The 19,973-nt window shown below is 41.9% G+C and overlaps 1 protein-coding gene across 22 annotated transcripts in view; it reads right to left on the minus strand.

Moving 5' to 3' along the window:
- Positions 1-19,973, minus strand: part of NRXN1 (neurexin 1) — a gene marked incomplete at its 5' end in the record, with an annotated part of 953,418 nt that overhangs the window by 515,674 nt on the left and 417,771 nt on the right. For all 22 annotated transcript variants that reach the window (XM_081315130.1, XM_081315141.1, XM_081315140.1 and 19 more), the window contains one exon: positions 816-938. In XM_081315130.1, coding sequence (XP_081171256.1) covers positions 816-938 — 123 coding nt within the window. The remainder of the gene's footprint in view (positions 1-815; positions 939-19,973) is intronic.

Consider the following 19,973-nt stretch of genomic DNA (forward strand, 5'->3'; position numbering starts at 1 on the left):
CATGTTGAAACACAGAACTACAAATGGTTGAAAGTTATTGTAACATTAAGAAACAAGACGAAAGAACAGAACTATTTCAATGACCACATCAGACACTGTTTAAATCCAAACAAGCAAAATGTCTTCTGGGAAAAAAAATCCGATTTTTCATCTGGAATACTGCATAAAAAGTTATGCAGCTATACTATCGTTGGAATCTTTTTAGCCAGACTTGGCTTAAATGCTCTCAACTTAGCCTCTCTTCTTGCACACTGTAAAAGATGGAGTCAGTTGAATGATTTGAAATGAGGTAAAATAACAGACAATGCAAGAGAAATACAGTCTTTGCTCTTCTGGGTTTCTTGCCAGCACTTCCCACTTAGATCAGTACTTAGATTTGATGATATAATTATGGTAGAGAAAAGTAAATTAGTATGTTGGAATAGGGGAAAGAGTATCACATTTTTTTTGACTCAATTACAATTCTTTACCCAGGATGCAGTCACAGATCGAATGTATTGTTTCAAACAAATGTGTGAACTCTGGCTGCCTTCAATTTTATTATATCATTATATCTATATTTATCTTTATATCATTTTTTCCTAATTCTGTTTTTCTTCTCTTTGCTTCAGTCTATCAAAGGTGTCCTCTCCCAGTCCCTCACATGGATTTTTTTTTAAAAAAAATGTCCTTTGTTGTATTTTCTGCCTATATCCATAAAACTCTGTGGATCCGTACAAGTAAAGGGAAACTGAAATGATTTTCACCACCAGAGAAATCATCACTAAACACATACTGAAAAGAAAATCAAGCAAATAGTTATTAGTCATTATTACCTGTCATGGCTTGTTGGTCATCTACTATTAACTTTAAACTTTTTCCTCTTCGAACTACACGTACTGTGTGCCATTCATTGTCATTGAGGTTATATCCAGCAAAAAGAGTCTCTGGACCTTTGCCTGTAGGGTATGCCAAACAGTTTATTATGGTATCTTTACGTCATTCAATATGTGAACCTCAGAGAGAGAGACAGAGAGAAAGAGAAAGACAGAAAGAGAGAGAAAGATAGGGGACAAAGAGAGAAGGAGAGAAACACAACAAGAAACAGAACCAAAACAGAGACACTTTTGCTGGAGCAAAATAAATAAATAAATAGTAATAATTTTAAAAATAACAGTACATCTTTGAAGGACTTATCAAACAATAGGTAGACTTCAAAAGGCAGGCATGTTCTCTCACTAATACACATACACACACACACACACACACACATATACAGAAAACCTGTTTTCATAAATTGACACAGTCAACACAGAGCTGGTAGCCACTAGTGATACAGATTTGCCTAAGTTGCATCTTTTCAGTAAAGTTAATTGAGTAGTAATTAAGTTAAAAATGAAAATTATCCAGAAATAGGAAAAGTGTTTGAAACTGGCATGTTATTGTCTTTGTGTATGCCTAAAGTCATTTATTTTTATCACATCTTTATAATTTTTAAAATAACTCAAGGCAAAGAATATTACCTAATTCCACCTCGTGGTATCTGCAGCAGAACATCCAGATTCAGCCATAGTTTCATTCCATACAGCATTAACCTTGAGAACTCTCAAGCTTCCTCCTTCCATTATATATTCAAGATGGGCAGTATTTAATATTTATTTGTTATGTATATATAGGGGTGTGGGTCTATACATATGTGTATATAGTATGGTTAGGTGTGTGTCATGTATGTGTTCCACTTTGAGAGCGGGCAACTAAATTACATTTTTGATGTGTGCTGTTGTGCCCACAGTAAAAAAAATATGACAATAAAGGTTATCTTATCTTATCTTATCTATTTCCCCCCAAACAATACCATGTGAGATGAGTTGGGCTGTGAGAGAATGACTGACCCCAAATTCCTCAGTGGACTTTCATGCCTAAAGCAGAACTAGAACTCATGGTCTCCTGATTTCCAGCCTGGAGCCTTAACCACTAGGCCACTCATTAATTAAACTTTATTTTAGTAAATTCTGTATATTACATTCAGAATATCTGAACTAAGATTGTTAGACATATATCACAAGAAATTGTATAACAATACTGCTTTAACAACAGCTTGAGCTCTCCATTTGTGGAGAGTAGACAGGCTAAGAATATAAATAAGTTCTTGACTTAGAACTACAATTAGGATAGAAAACTCACTTGTTATGCAAAGTGCTGAGATGTGATTTACCCACATGACTGCTTCTCTCAACATCCATTTCCTGATAGTGGTTGTTAAACGAATGCATGGGTTACTAAGTGGGCAGAGTCTCAGGTAAGGAGCACAGGATACCCTGGGTGGAAGAGTCTGTGAAGCTCTGATTAGGAGGTGAAAATCCCTGCTGAAATTCTAGCAGAATTTTCAGTCCCTGAGGCAGAAACACTTGAATGCAGCCTGCACTGGGCCTTCCAGGGCCTCTCCTATGCACCTGAGGCTCCCATGTTCCTTACCTGAGTCTCTGTCCACTTAACAACTATATTCATTCATTCATTCATTCATTCATTCATTCATTCATTCATTCATTCAAATGTATTTACTTACTTATTTAAATTTATTTATTTATATTATTTATTAAATTTCTTTGCCACCCATCTCACCATGAGGCAACTCTTATATACTGTCTCTCCACTCTCTGCTTGGATTTTGGCTCCCTCTTATCTCTAGAGACTGGCTGAAAGAGCTACCTGATGAAGGAAGTTAGTTCCCCTTTTTCCAGAAAGGAATGACTTTGGTGGAGTACAGAAACAGGGACACTACAACAAAAGTGCTTTATGGCTGTAAAACACCCTTTCTGAGGACTTGTAACTTTAAGTGGTGGTTAAACAATCAGGTATAAGTCAAGCACTATCTGAAACTGTTTTTACAGAGATAAGAACTTGCAACCAACTGAGATTGTAGCTTTCTATCCATGTTTAGAACAGACTGATGCTGTCATTTCAAAATAGATACTATGCTGAATGATAATAGGAAAGATAGCAGATCTGTGCTTTGAATCCACCATAGCTATTCAGCCCGCTTGCCTGCCTACCTGCGTCTCTCTCAATCTGTGTAGTTAAAAATAAAATAGTATATTGTGATATAACTAAGCTAAAGCAAAGTGGAGTATTTCAGATCTAAAGTCAATAACTATAGAAAGATAGGAGTGGGATGTTGTGTAATGATTTTGAGTTTGTGTCACAAACTGTATTAGATTGATTATTAAGGTACTGAATCCTAATTCTTCTATATTAAATCTGGAAATACCATGATCAAGGTCTCTTAATGAAATCTTACATGGAAAGAATATCAATAAAATACATAGGTTACTTTTTAATAAAATAGAAATAGAAGGTTTATATTAAAAGTATATAATAGTAAGCATAGTCTCTATAAAAAAATGTGCCATATGTCTTAGAAATAAATGAAAACCACAGTGTGGAATTTGGAAATACATTTTTGGATATGAAGTTTGCTGTTATTATAATAAAACAATCATTTGATGTGAGATTGAAAAAATATTAAATATAAAAAGCTGTGATATCACAGGAAAAATGGGCTGATTTTTGTCTACCCTATTTTTTCATTTGGGAGGACTAAACACCACTTCAAATGGTTCAAACCATACTTTTGAAATTCTACAGCAAAACTTACAAATGTTAGTGATGGCCTTTTATGTGTAAATGAATGTGAATGGGGATTTTATGGGGACAGAGGTCGACCCCGAGGCCTCTCGTTTGCGGAGTCCCTCAGGGGTCGGTCCTCTCGCCTCTCCTGTTCAACATCTACATGAAACCGCTGGGTGAGATCATTCGCAGCTTTGGAGTAGGGTACCATCAGTATGCTGATGACACCCAGCTTTTCATCTCAACTCCAAACAACATCAGTGATGCCATCGACGTGATGTCCCGCTGCCTGAAAGCGGTCCGGGAATGGATTTAATTTAATTTAATTTAATAACATTTATATACCGCCCTTCTCCCTGAGGACTCAGGGCGGTTCACAGGGCAGAATAAAATAGCGAATACAAACATTAAAATAAGATTAAACAAATTGCCCTAGTTAAAAACAATATAAATACAACACTAAAAACCCCCAGAAAAGTTAAAAAACGAAAAATAAAATAACCCCAACACTCCCCCTCAGGCTAGGCCGGCTTGTACAAACAGAAATGTCTTGAGATCGCGACGAAAGGAGCGAAGATCGGGCGCCATCCGGAGCTCAACCGGTAGCTGATTCCACAGCTCCGGAGCGCCCACAGAGAAGGATCTCCCCCTGGGGGCCACCAATCGGCATTCTCTGATCGGTGGCACCCTGAGGAGGCCCTCTCTGTGGGAACGCACAGGGCGCAGGGAGCTTGATGCCGGCAGCAGATGTTCCCTGAGGTACTCCGGCCCCATGCCATGGAGTGCTTTAAATACCGTTACCAGTACCTTGAATCTCACCCGGAAGACAACTGGCAACCAATGCAGCTCACGGAGCAGAGGCGTAACGTGGGAGTATCGGGAGGCTCCCAACACCACTCTCGCGGCTGCATTCTGTACCAGTTGGAGCTTCCGAGTAGTCCTCAAGGGCAGCCCCATGTAGAGAGCGTTGCAGTAGTCCAGACGAGAGGACACGAGCGCATGAGTGACCGTGCATAAATCGTCCCGGCTAAGATAGGGCCGCAACTGACGCACCAGGCGAACCTGTGCGAAGGCCCCCCTAGTCACGGCTCCTATATGGTCTTCCAAAGTGAGCCGTGAATCTAGGAGGACCCCCAAGTTGCGAGCCCTATCTACGGGGGGTAATAGTTCACCCCCCATAACTAGAGGTGGAATGTCCGAATAAACCCGGGACGAAGGTATGCAAAGCCACTCAGTCTTGTCGGGGTTGAGTTGGAGTCTGTTCCTCCCCATCCAGACCCGAACCGCCTCCAGGCAACGGGACATCACGTTGAGGGCATCACTGGGGTGGTTTGGGGTCGAAAAGAAAAGTTGGGTATCATCAGCGTACTGATGATACCCAACTCCAAAGCCACGAATGATCTCACCCAGCGGCTTCATGTAGATGTTGAACAGGAGAGGCGAGAGGACCGACCCCTGAGGAACTCCACAAATGAGAGACCTCGCGGTCGACCTCTGCCCCCCTGCCAACACCGACTGCGAACGTCCCAAGAGATAGGAGGAGAACCACTGTAAAACTGTGCCTCCCACTCCCAATCCCCTGAGACGCCGCAGCAAGATACCATGGTCGATGGTATCGAAAGCCGCCGAGAGGTCTAATAGGACTAGGACAGAGGAATGCCCCCTGTCCCGAGCCCTCCAGAGATCATTCACCAGCGCGACCAATGCCGTCTCCGTGCTGTACCCGGGCCTGAAACCCGATTGGTACGGGTCTAGATAATCCGCTTCATCCAGGACCAAAGGGAGCTGATGCGCCACCACACTCTCAACAACCTTCGCAAGAAAGCGAAGGTTGGAGACAGGACGAAAGTTGTTCAATACAGCCGGGTCCAGGACAGGCTTCTTGAGGAGAGGCCTCACCACCGCCTCCTTCAAGACGGCGGGGAAGATACCCTCACTCAAAGAGGCCGATATAACTGCCTGGAACCAGCTGCGTGTCCTCTCCCGGGCTGCATAAACCAGCCAGGAAGGGCACGGGTCCAGTAAACATGTGGTGGCGCTCAGCCTCCCCATGATCCTGTCCACTTCCTCCGGAGTTACAGAATCAAACTCCTCCCAGATGGTATCGACAAGACCACCCGTGTCCTGATCGTCAGACTCTGCCCAGTCAGAGTCCAAACCGGTCCGAATCCGAGCGATTTTGTCCGACAGATGTTGGTTAAACTCCTCGGCACGTCCCTGCAAGGGATCCTCCCTCACCTCCTGATTTAGGAGGGAGCGAGTCACCCTAAACAGGGCGGCCGGGCGATTATCTGCGGACGCAATAAGGGTGGCGAAGTGGTTAGACCTCGCCTCCCTAATTGCAGCGAGATAAGACCTAATATAGGCTCTTAGTCGCAATCGGTCGGGTTCAGATCGGGTGGACCTCCAACCGCTCTCTAGGCCCCGTCTCCGACGCTTCATCTCCCGGAGCTCCGCAGAAAACCATGGAGCCCGACGGGATCTGCACCGGGTCAGGGGCCGCAAGGGTACAACTCGGTCAAGGGCCTCAGTGGCCGTCCTTTCCCAGGCCTCCACTAGGGTCTCGGCCGAGCTGTGAGTGAGGGAGGCAGGTGGGGACCCCAGCGCCGCCTGGAACCTTTGGGGATCCATTAAGCGTCTGGGGCGGTACCATTTGAGTGGTTCCAAACACCCACGGCGGGGGGTGGCAAAACGGAAGACCAGCCGCAGGAGATGATGATCGGTCCATGACAGGGGCATAATAATTGGAGAGCCCCCACCAAGATCATCTAACCACCGTCCAGACAAGAAAACAAGGTCAAGGGTGTGGCCTCCTTCATGAGTCGGTCCCGTAATTACTTGCGTCAGGTCCATGGCCGCCATGGAAGCCATGAACTCCCGAGCTAACTCAGATGATCCTCCCAGCGATGGTAGGTTGAAGTCCCCCAAAACTATAAGTTTCGGGAACTCAACCACCAGCCCCGAGAGGACATCAAGCAGCTCAGGCAGGGCTGCTGCTGCGTGACTAGGCGAAAGGTACACCAGCAGCAAGCCCAACTGCGCACCAGGGCCGCATCTCAAAAAGAGAGACTCACACCCGACTGTCTGGGAAACGGTGGCCTCCCGCGGACACAAGGTCTCCCTCACAACAACAGCCACTCCCCCACCCCTACCCTGAGCCCGAGGCCGGTGCAGCACCCGGAAACCTGGTGGGCAAAGATCAACCAGAGGAACACCGCCCTCTGGGCCCAACCAGGTCTCCGAGATGCAAGCCAGGTCAGCCTGCTCACCCTCGACCAAGTCTCGAACGAGAGGAGCCTTATTAACGACCGACCTGGCATTCAAATACACCAGCCGGAGCTCAGGAGGCTGCACATCCTCACTCCCGGGACCTCGGGGCGGAACCAGAGGGTCGGAGTGCCTCACCGCTTGTAAGCAGCGGAGAGGCCTTCCCTGAGACCGATACGGCCCTCTGTTCCTACACCTGCTGCCATTCCCTATCGTCGTGGGAATAGGCAATCCCACGACTGGCCCTGGAGCCCCAGAAGCAGCCAACCCCCGCTCCTCCCCATCGCGATCAGCCTCAGCACTAGCCTGAACAACGGTAGATGGACTGCCCCCCTCGTCCAAACAACCAAGAAAAGAACCCTCCCTCCTCCCTAACCCCCAAAAAAATTTTGACAAAAAACAAATCAAAGACCTCCTGTTGGGTCTACGTCGGAGGTCCGTAACCGTGCCCGGCCATCTCTCAGGATCCCAATAAATGGGACCTTCCTCGAGATTATACTCGGCCGGAAAGGCGGGCCGCCTCCAGGAGGGGGGAGCACCCCTGAGGGCGAGCAAGTCTGTAGAGGAGTACCTCAAACAAGGCATAAAGCAGTCCAGATATAGGCAGTCCATAATCAATTGATTTAAGGAGGAACCAAACAGAGAGCAAGTAGATGTCCCGAGCCTCCACCCAGCCACTGCCACTCAGCTGGGTGTCCCCCAAGATAGGCCAACCACCGCCCTCTCACGACAGTTGGAAAGCCTATACCAGGGGGGAATAGTCCGAAATATCCATCCTGGGTACAGCATGTCCCCTAGAGCTCTCACCTCTAGGGGCAGCAGATGTAAGTTCAGGCCACCCTCTCACTGTGGCCAGTACCCAGGGAACTCTGAATCCTTTGGGGCCGATATGTGAATGGCAATAGAGAACAGTCCAAGGCAGGGATAAAATAATATAGTACATCATCAAAGTCTGAACTACTAGGTGGCCAAATCCTCCGCTGCTCTGTCCTTCGAAAAAGTTTATCATGGCCAATTCTGCAGTCATTGGGGTCTTCCAAGTTATCTAATTCTTTTAGGTCCACAAATCCAATGGCATCAACCAGAGTCACAACTGGTGTCACGGGAAACATAAATCTTTCAAGGGACCACTGGGCTCCACTGGGATCCACCGGCATTAACCGGCTAGCCCAGGAACCCTCGGGGCCACCAACAGCAGTAAGAGTACCAGGCCATCCAGAAGGAACAAAGCAAGCAGAGGAAACAATAAGTTGATTACAGCGTCGCCGCTGAGCCGCCAGGGCGACCGCCACCACCGGAGCATTGCTGCAGACGCCACCGCCATTGCTGCCGCCGCCAGGACGCTGATGGAGCCGAGAGTAAACATTCGATGGAAAGGGAGGCCTAAAGCGGCCCCGGCACAACGCCGCCGCCGCCGCCATCCCCGTCGCCATCCAAGCGAGCCAGGAACGCCGCCGCCGCCACAGCCGAGGGAGACCAGGCCGACCACAGAAGCGGCCCGAACGGCCCGAAACGCCTCCACCGAAGCCGCCAGAAGCGAGGGACCATCCGAAGGCCGGCTCCGCAACCGCCGAGGACACCCAGCAAATGGCCGATGGAAAGGCGGGCCCAGAACGGCCCCGGAGAACGCCGCCGCCGCCGACGCCGTCCCCGTCGTCCCCGGAACGAACCAGCAACGCCGCCGCCGCCACAGCCGAGGGAGAGCCGCGAAAGACCAATCCGGCCACAGAAGCGGCCCGGAACGGCCCGAAACGCCTCCGCCAAGGCCACCAAGGCCGCCAGCAGCCAGGGACCTCCCGTGAACGCCGGGTCCGCCATCGCCGAGGACGCCGCCGCCGAAGCCGCCGGCCGCCGCAACCACCAGGCCCGCGAAAACGGCCCGAAAAACGCCCGAGGGAGCAGGTAGGCGCCCCCAACATCCAGTTGAAAAAAGGGTAGGGCTGGCAGCTAACGGAGTCCAAAACCTTCATCCTTCAGCTGCCTAAACTATTGCGCTCACTATCCCCCCAACCCAGAGGGTGTAAACACCCCTGGGGGGCTCCTAGGACACCTATTTTTCTAAGACTTGCAGAGCTCACTCGAACAGATCCGCCCGCACGTCCGCCATCTTCCTCAAGATGGCGGATGGGGAGGAACAGGCTTCAACTGAACCCGGACAAGACTGAATGGCTGTACGTACCGGCAAGCCAGGATACTCAGAGCATCCCATCCCTTAACATCGGGGATGAGTTACTACCCCCTGTTGATAGGGCCCGCAACCTGGGTGTCCTCCTAGACTCACAGCTCTCCCTGGAAGATCACATAGGAACTGTGACCAAGGGGGCCTTCTCCCGGGTTCGACTGGTGCGCCAACTATGGCCTTATCTGGACCTGGATGCCTTACGTACAGTCACCCATGCCCTTGTGACCTCTCGCCTAGACTACTGTAACGCTCTCTACATGGGGCTGCCCTTGAGATCCACTCGGAAGCTTCAACTGGTGCAAAGTGCAGCGGCACGGACACTTTTGGCAGCCTCCCGATACTCCCATATCACACCTCTCCTCCGTGCGCTGCACTGGCTTCCGGTTGCCTTCCGAGTGAAGTTCAAGGTGCTAACAATGACATACAAAGCCCTACATGGCATGGGTCCGGACTACCTATGGGAGCACCTTCTGCCAATGTCAACACCCCACCGCCCTGTGCGCTCCCACAGAGAGGGCCTCCTCAGGGTGCCACCGCTCAAGGAATGTCGGCTGGTGGCCCCCAGGGGGAGGGCATTCTCAGTGGGTGCGCCAGCCCTCTGGAACTGCTTACCAACTGAAATCCGGATGGCCCCCGACCTCCGCACCTTCCGGCGCGACTTAAAGACTTACCTATTCCAGCAGTCCGGCCTGGCCTGATAGCTCTGATAGCTCTAATTGGGGTCCCAGTTTGTTTTGTTTTGATTATTGTTTTTCAATACTGTTTCATTATGTTGCCTATCTTACTCTGTACACCGCCCCGAGTCCCTCGGGAGAAGGGCAGTTTATAAAAACAAATAAATAAATAAAATAAATAAATAAATTTTAAAGGCAGAGATTGGAGAGATTTTCTTCTCAGAGATTCTTATTAATTTTAATACCCTTAAAGTTTTGAGAAGGAACCAAATCACAATGCCAAAAAACACCCATATTTCTGCTGTGTTCTGATTGGGTGGGGGTGTGTTTTGAGTGGATGGGCTGGTCTCAGCTGCCAGCCTTAGACCTGAACTGGTGAGTTGTGCTGCTTTTGTTCGGCTCCGTGTTTGTGGTGGTGCCATGTTTTTATAGTGGGTGTCAGTTTGCTTATTGTGTGGTTTGGAGGGGTTTAAAGTGGCTGATGTTGCAGCTGTAGTTAGGTTTCTGTTTAGTGGTTGTGTGTCGTTATCGTTGTGGGTTCGGATTTGCTTTTTGAATGGTTGTGTGGTGGTGATGTCATGTGATGTTATCATGAGTTTGGGTCTGGTATCATTCTTGGTGGTTGGGACTCGTCTGTCAATCAAGGCGGGTTTCCAAATGGCTGGTAGGCGAGAGGTATCATCTCATTTGTTCATGCTGTGGGGGTGTTTTTCTATCTCAATGGCTTCTCTGATTATTCTGTTGTTAAAATGTTCAATTTTGGCGATAGTTTTGGTTTTTTAAAAATCAATTTCATGTCCTGTGGCTTTAAAGTGTTGGAACAGGGATGAAGTTTGTTCTCCCTTTCTGAGTGAGTTCCTGTGCTCCTCAATGCATGCACTTATTCTTCTGTTGGTCTTTCGGATGTATGTGGTGGGGCAGGTGGTGCATGGGATTTCGTATACTCCTTGGTTTTCTAAACCAATTATGTCTTTGGGGTTTCTTAGGATGGAGGATATTTTTATGTCTGTGTAGAATGCTGTGTGTGTGTGTGTGTGTGTGTGTGTTATCAAACATGTATCATTTATTTCTAAATGAGAAAGATGTAGGAGACTTCCGGTTTTGCACCATAGCACATGGCCAAGGGATTGCAGAGCTCCACACCCCAAGGCTAGTTTTGCCCTGCCAGGGGACCCTAAATGAGTCTAAAGATGCCCCAGAGAGGCAATGAAGAAAGAGGGGTACCCCAATGATAGCAGAATGATGGCGGTCATCTTGCTCGATCTGGGGGAAGTCCTGTAGCCTGACAGGAGGAAAACTGGCCACACCTTGGGTGACCAGCCCAAGCTACTTGCAGTTGAAGTCCAAAGGCACCAATCAGAACAATGGTGAACAGTGTGCTTGAAACTGTGTGAGGAATTTGATCTTCTCTCTCTTATTTTGTATCTTATTTCCTGGAAAAGTTTCTCAAGAAGCAAAAATCCTCCCAAAGTGAGAAGGGAGGGGACTACACTGCCACCCTCACATAGATAGAAGTGACAAATTAAACTCTTATAGGAAACAAAAATATATTGAAATGAGGTTAAAGATACTACAGTCTGGATAAATTTGAAAATGAAGAAAACTGTTAGAATTCCATACCTGAAAAAGTATTGATGAATAATAATAATAATAATAATAATAATAATAATAATAATAATAATAATAATAATAATAATAATAATAATAATAATAATAATAATAATAATAATAATCTCTTTGCTTTAAAAGTTGGAAAATGACATTTATTGGAGGATTAGAGAAAACTATAGCTGCATTGACTCAGAATTTGGCAAGATGCCCAGAAATAGCAAGAAAAAAAAAACCAGCTGGGAACAGACAGCTGGCTATCTACTACAGAGTGAAAATATATATGTTTAGAAACTGCTGACCTTCTGGGATTATAAATACACTGAGCTGCATTTTTAAGTTTAAGAACTGTTTGCAGAGAAAGAAAAACCTTGGCCGTTGGCTAATCTTCTAAAGGGAAGGTTACTAAAAGCTTTCAGGTGGTTAAACACTTTGGACTGAAATCTTGACTGGCTGATAATCATAAGACCCCTGAAAAGAAGAACTGTTACAAAATGCTGTTTTCAGTGGTGCTTTGATAATTGGAAATGTATTGGATTACAAAAACCATATACTAAGATAAGAACTACGTAAGATTGGGTTGGTTGGATTTTAAGATGGCCTGGTTTGATAAAGCTAATTAAAGAGACTATAGTACTGGTGAAAAACTACTTAGAGGAGGGAGACAAAATTGATGTTGTATATTTATCTAAAAGTGACAGAAAACCACACCTAACATCTCCTCCTGAAGACCCCAGCTTGGAACATCAGAGATCTGCAGGAACAATAACTCAAGACAAAGCAAATACATTCCAGGAGAAAATATATGCAATACTGTGACAGATCCAAATGACAATTGTTTCAAATCATGATGAGATTAAAAACAACTTTGATAACATAAATGAACATATCTCTAACTTAAACTTACAATTAAACAATGCTCAAAAAATGATGATAAAGAATGAACAAATAAATCAGACAATAGAATACAAACCAGAGGAAAATGACTTAAATATGTAGCTACAAATGAAGGGAACTACAATTTAATAAAAACAAAAGAAAATTAGCAAAATTTTGTTACAGCAATGGAAATAAAAAAGATGTTTTATCTTCCAGGACTTCAAAACAAACTTAAGGACAAAAAAGAAGATTTAATAAAATGGATTAAAGAGCTGTCAGGAGAATTGTTAAAGCGTGGGAGATTAAAAAAAATGAATATTCAATATAATTTGTCTTTTTTATCCCCAACAATATCTACAAAAGCACAACCTGGCAAGCTAAACCTACTGATTTGAAAAGTGACCTGGCAAAAGAAGATTAGAATTAGATTTAAGAGATGTAATTCAAACTATCAGATGGAATACTATATGACTAAACACCTTTTGAATACAGTTAAAAAAATACAAAGTTTGGATATAAACAGGCCCTATAGTAAGATTGCTAGATGGTGTACTATATGATTAAATACTTGGTTGAACGTGGTCAAAAGAATAGACAAAGCTTGGACATAAAGGGGCCCTATAGTAAGAGGGATAAGATATGTAAATAGTATAATACTTTTATAATATATGAAATGTAAAAATATTGAGACGGTCTTTTTGAATGAAAAGTTTGCATATTCTAAGGTAATGAATTTTGAGAAAATTATGACTGATAAGAGTGGTTTCAATACTGAGAGGAAATGAAACAAATAAGAATCTTGAAAACAGGACATATAATGACTTAATAAGGTGACTTCTATAAATACAATTGAAACATAAGCTGATTAGAAAAAAATGTTATATGTTGAAGTTATTGTTATATGTACAAATACAAGAAAAATGTTTATACCCAACTTTGTATGTATTGAAAGTATTAAGAGTTATATTTGTTTAATGTAGACAAAAGGAGAATATTACTGGAAGAAGAGAGGATCAAGGAAATGTATTATTAACTAACATATTGATCAATTATAGAAATTAATTATTATTGATTGTTTTTAAATATATGAACCAGACAACACATTGTTACTAAGCACTAGACACTGTTATTATAAAAATTAATACAATATATTTAAAAAGAGAGAGAGATGTAGAATTTGCTTCTTGAATTAAATAATTATGGTTGTAGTATGAAGAATCTTTTATGAACCAAAATGATAATCATTGATATATTCTAAGTGGATGGATTTTTTTTCCCTAAAAATATTTTTAATTAATGAGAGATCCTTAGTGCTCTCTGAGCTTGGTTGTTTTCTTGCAAACATTTTATTACTCAAACTAGGTAACATCATTACTGCTAGCAGGGAATGGGTTTCATTCTCAATTTATACTCTAGTAGCTTGGCCTGTCAGGGTTGGTTGGAATGGTCTTGGAGGTTCTTTGGTTGAACAGTTTACTGTTAGCTTGTTTGAAGTTCCTTGATTATTTACTTTTTGATTCTTGGTCTGATGTTAATCTTGGTGTTAATCTTGGATGGTCATAGTTTCCCAGTTGTTTCCCAATTCATCTGGAAAACTGTGACTATCCTAGACCAGGCCAAGGGCAAAAACACTAGAGCAAGGATCCCCAACCCTTGAGCCATGGCCCACTACCGGACTATGCCTATTCAGAACCAGGCCGCACGAGAGGCAGCCCAACATGCATGTGTGTATGCAGCTCAACTTGTGCATGTGTGCACAGCTCAACTCACACAAGCAGGGGGCCAGTGCACACATGCATGAACAGCTCAACTTATAGTCAAGATGCATATGCATGCGCATCCACACTGGCCCGCTGCTTGTGTGAGTTGAGTTGTGAGCATGCCAGCCCACTGCTGCTTGAGTGGCCTGGTTCCCCTCTCTCTCCCACCCCCCAGCCAGGCACCAAGCCACAAAGGTTGGGGACTGCTGCACTAGAGAATTCCTGGAAGCCTGGCACCCTGAAAAATTGACCATCATTAGACACATAGACATAAACAACATCCACATACTGTTCAAAGGAGGCAATCAACAAGCCAAAAAGGGAACAAAAGACCAAAACATCTCCCCACTAGCAGTCAAAACCTACTAGAATATAAATTGAGAGAAAATACCACTCTCTGCAAGCACTAATGATCTTACCTAGTTTGGGTAATGAAAAACGGTCTGCAAGAAAACAAGCAAGCTGACAGAGCAGTAAGAGCTGCTTGTTAGAAACCTGAACTACAAATATTTTTCACTATCTTTTTGGTTAATAAGTTTATAAGAACAGACAAAACAGACAAAACCAGATAAAAGTAATAAAAATAATTGCAAGAAGTTTTTTTTGCTTTCGAAAACAGCAATCATTCTGTTTTAATTGAGCAATTATTTTACTCTTAAATTTCATTATATTTTATATTCATTGGCTTTCTGCTATCAGAAGGAATCTATAAATATTTCTGCAGTTTTCACTTTCTTAAGACAATTAATTATTAGTGATAAATGAATTTGTTTGTTTGGTGAGATGGGTAGCTATATAAATTGAATAAACAAACAAACAGCTAAATAAATGAATAAATATATAAAAGAATTTGTATTAGCTGAGATCATATATTTTAGAAAAATAAAATCTTTATCATTTAATACATGCTATTTTTGGATATATAAATAACAGGTAAACTTAAAATAAAAATGAACAGCTTCTTGCAATATTCTCTGTATCTGTCCATCTATCTGACCATCCATCCATCCACTCATGTACATTGACACACACACAGATAGATGCATGCTTTTCCTACATGCTTAAATGACAAAAAAAATAGCTATAACAGACCCACTTCAAATCTGTAATGGCTCTACTAGAATTTACCCTAAAATGGAAATTGAGTACCAGTTGGCCAGTAATGTAGCCTCTCTCCAAGCTAACACACTTAAAATAAGTTAAGGTATAATTTTGAAAATTCCCAGCTGCATAGCCAAAAGGACTTGTGACACAGTAGTTTAAGTCCCTCACATCTGGTAGGTACTAGATTGCAATTCATTAAGCTTAGACATTTCCCTTCCCCATTTTTTCAAGAGAATAGCATTTTTGACATGGTGGCATATTACATCTCCTTAATGAAGAGTGGTTTTCTATCTAACAATGAATGTCCTTTAACCAATCAAATAAATAATTAAAAATTCAGACCCAGCATCCTGCTAGCCTTACTACTTCCCTTGCTGGATTCCCAAAGAATATCTCATGGCAATGATTCAGATATTTACTGTAATTTTCTTGTAATGTACAATTTTTTTGGTAGTGCATACTTTTATGATTAATGAGCTAGTTATAATGGATGTTCTGCAATAATTGTAAGCTTGTTCTAATAAATAAAACAATTTGAACTTCCCAATGTATTTTCCTAGACTTTAAGTATATTTAATGGAAGCATTTCACACTTGTTGTAGAAGATCTGCAGTTTTCTTTTTGAAACCTCTCGGCTTTCTAAAAGCCCTTTTCCAGTGAGACGTCATCAGAAATCTAGCAGCAAAGCCCTTGCATTCTTTCTATCAAACTGGGGTAGCGGCAGGAGATAACAGATGGTAGCACTGCAGTAAAATGAGCACTACAAATTCTGGAGTACCTTGATAGTATGATAATTCTATCTGCAGGAGCTGCCTAGTACAATGGGATTGGCCCATCCTTCTTCCTTCAGCAGAAAGGACATGCTAAGGATCCTCTCTGTCAAGGTATTTCAGCTGGTGGGGAATAGAAGTGGCACCTTTTCTGCTCTGTCCCCTGTCCTTTGGGACATTCTACTGCTGGAGGTGAGATCCAACTCCACCCTCTTGGACTTCCAGAAGGGCCTTAAAACCATGATCTGTTGTTTAGCTTGGGGTCCCTATAGGGATCCTCTAAGTTGGAGGTGGCTGACAAGCTAAGAGAAGACCCCCCACATGCTGTCCGTCCACTTGGTTTCTAATTTTTATATAGTTTTTGCTAATTTTAATTGTTTTATTTATCTGTTTATCATTTTGTAAGCCATCCAGAGTCATTACAACAGTGAGATAGGTGGCACATATATTAAGTAAATAAAATAATTGATAGTGCATCAGTTTAATTTACATCTATGACAACCAAGAAGTAAGGAATGTATAGGCAATGGCTAGAAGCATGGAGATAATATGATGCCATTTAATCAAGGACTAAGGAATCAAGGTAGTTCCCATCAACAGGATGAGGGGCTGTGTTTTAATAGTTGAGTAGTTAAAAGGCCATTTCACTTGAGCGTTATTGCACACCTTGCTATCTGGGATGAAAATGAACAGCTCTCAGGCTTTTTTTTCCTGTTTGACATCCCTACAAGTATTAGAGGCATGTTTTCCCATACTATATCAATCTTCTGTCACAGCTTTTTGTTTAGTTCCAGCTGTAGCTAGTAAGTTCTCAAAGCAAATTCAGGATTTGGGTACAGAAACCTGTTTGAAATTAATGCTTCTAAAGCGTTATGGAGCAAAGGCGACTATTTTCTGAATCTTGTGCTTGCCTTTATTAGAGATGAATATCTCTATTTCAAAATGCTAAAATTGATGCCTCTGCCACTGTGCCCTAATCCATGTCCTATCACCTTTCTGAATCGTTGTTTCAAGAGACTTTTACTCTTGCTTGTGCTTAGTTGTTTTCTACAATCACCAGATAACTCAGCATTCTAAATTTCCTGAGAATTACCTTACAAAATAATTCTATTTTTTTTACAACTCTCTAATCCTTCCAAAGAAGGAGAGATAGCCCAGTCATAAGCTACTGAAAGCTAGGATCAAATGGTTATGAAAATCCATATCTGAAAGGCAGAATATAATGTGATTCAGAGCGTGTGAATATCTGTGCAATAGGGCTTTCATAAAGTTTCTACCTATTCTAGTGATTTAGAAACTTCAGTGGAATGGTAGAATAAGGAGAAATATGAGCGAAGGTGCCTTTTGTTCATACAAGCTATTCTCTGGATCTAAGGCAGACACAATGGTATTTGCAGGGGAGATCATCAAAAGTCAAGATGGTAGCTGCACTGGCATGTTTAAAGCTTTCCACTTTTTCACACATTTGCCTTTCATGGAAACTAGGAGTTGGCTTTTGTGGCTTACCATCCCTGAAGATATTCCTGGCCAGATTATAATTTAACTATGATTTAATTTACCAGGAATTATCCTACACCTGTGGTATTTAAAAAAACTCTAAGAAACTGGAAAAGATTGTACATTTGAGATTAGCCTACCTCTTTTTTCCCCCCTCAGTGCATCCTAGGCCAATGCATTGACCTATTGTGTTTTATCCATTGATGTCAATGGCCCAATAAACAAACAAGTGAGAAGAAAAATAAGATACTGAAATAACACTACAGATTCAGCTGCTGTTGATGAAATTCATTGCTTTCATTGTATATTTTTTTGCTTTATGCAACTCAGCAGGGCTGGGCAAAGCATTTGAAAGAGGTATGGTACAATATGTAGGAGTGCACACAAAACATTTCTTTTCAAATTACTAAAGCAATCACCTTATTTGCAAAGCTTGCAGGTTGCTTTCAAAGCTACTTCTATTTGTCTTGGCATGCACTAAATGCATAACCACTTCACGGGACACTCCTCTGACTGAAAGCATCTCATTGAAATGCTTTGCACAATACTCTGATTTTTATTGTCTTCCACTACAGTATTTCTAGATTTCCCCCTCTATTATGTCTGGAAGCAAAAAGCATGCAAGGCTGTATAAAGCTATGGTTCTCAGTTGGCCCATAAAAGTAAGAGCTTGATTTTGCTTTAACTTTAGAAAATACACACACACAAACAACACACACACACACCCCACACACACACTATATTATATCTGAAAGAAAATAAGTTGTTGTTTAATATCCTGTTAATGAATTATTTCCGTTCAGTATGAATTCTTGGGTCACAAATTTCTGACCTTGTTCAAATTCTATAATTCTATAATTTACCTTAAATTTATCTTACATTTCAGTTTTTTTCCTCACATTTTGCTCCTATTTAACAATATTTCAAAAAGTCACATTAATAATTTAATTTCTATTTTTTAAGATATAAATAAATGACAAAAATTATACATTTTGATGGACTGCAAAACCAGATAGCAAATATATTATTTTCTATACATCATGTATAATACTGTAATAATAAGTAGTTAAACTATTTATAATTATAATTTAAAATTATTTTAAATTAGTGGTGTTTCCCTGGTGGAGTCTAAATACTAATATTGGGATCCTTTTCTGGCATCCACAGCAGGATGTTTCACAAAAGGGCAGTGAATTTATTTGGTTATCTCAAATATTTCACTTCTTAAAGACATAACAAGTATCCTTGTATAGCCTACAAAAAACTTGCAAAAATGTGTTGAGCATTAGGAATACCCATATCATACATCATTTCTTCCCAGTTTGTATTGTAATTGTCCAAAGTTACCTTCCAAAACCTGAAATTAAAATATATTAACATTTGTGATCCTTGAACAGGATAAACTGAGATGAGCCATGATGACCAGAAACCCTAACAATTAAGCTTTATCAATTTCTGAAAAGCTTAGTTATTGTTTAAAGGCACTAGGCTAAAAATCAGAAACACATGGTTTTTAGTCCTGCCTTAGATATAATTTGACATTAGTTCAGTTAATTAGTGTTTCTCTCCCCCACCCCTCACCCCCCATTATGTCCTTAGGAGAGTGACAGCATTGGGAAAAAGAATGTAGTACTGCATGCTCAAATTCCAAAACTGCCAATACAAAGTTTGTAGGAGACAATCCTGATCTGTTGAAAGTACCAATGGCATCAATGGCATTGGAATATAAAATACAAAGTGATACTTTAACTTCCTCATAATTTAGAGCATGCTTACCTTCCAGCCATGTCTCTCTGGTATAAGTAAAATGGATCACAGCTAATTGCTATCTATATTCTAGAAAGATAATATAGAAGGGTATCTTTCATATTTTCTATTCATATATGTCAGTTTATAGATCATGGTTTTTATGTTTCCAGAACAGTTTGAAATGTGGGAAACAGGAAAGAGGGAAACTATAAAGAATTAATTAATCGGGGATATGAGGGCGAAGACAAGGTTGTCCCTTCACAGGGTTGAACTTGTTTCTTTTCTAATATTTCTCAGTATACAATACTGTGATGAAGGCTGCCTGTTTTTAATTCATGTAAGAACTGAATTTCTCTTGAACCCAGTTTCATACACAAGGTTGGATCTCCAGGTATAATTTAAAGACAACCTGATGCCTTCATATAATACTGGAAAGCATGCTAAGTGGAAATTCTGAAAGCTGAAGACCAACATATCTGAAGTGATCCTCATCATTTTGACTGTGTCAATTTATGTCACATCACAATCATTCCAACTTGACATTAAAAAGAAAATATAACCTTAAAATATTATTAAAACAAACAATGCTGTTCACCTAAATTGATCAACATATTCATATGTTAAGAAAACTGGAACATGGAATAAAATAGGCAAAACATTCTTACATTTCTCTACTAGTACTACTTTACTTTTGTACATTAAGAAAGCAAATTGAGAACAAAAATGTAAGTTCAGGAAAGAAGTAGTCTGGACTGTGAGTTTATTTTGTAATAAATAATCTCCCTTTAATTTTCAGATGTCTTCATTCCATGTGTCTATGGAGATTTGCTTTTTGAAGAAAAGCACCTTCGAGACTTCATTCCATGTGGTAACTAAT

This window comes from Vipera berus, assembly GCF_964194415.1.
Source record: "Vipera berus genome assembly, chromosome: 1".
Taxonomy (NCBI): Eukaryota; Metazoa; Chordata; class Lepidosauria; order Squamata; family Viperidae; genus Vipera; species Vipera berus.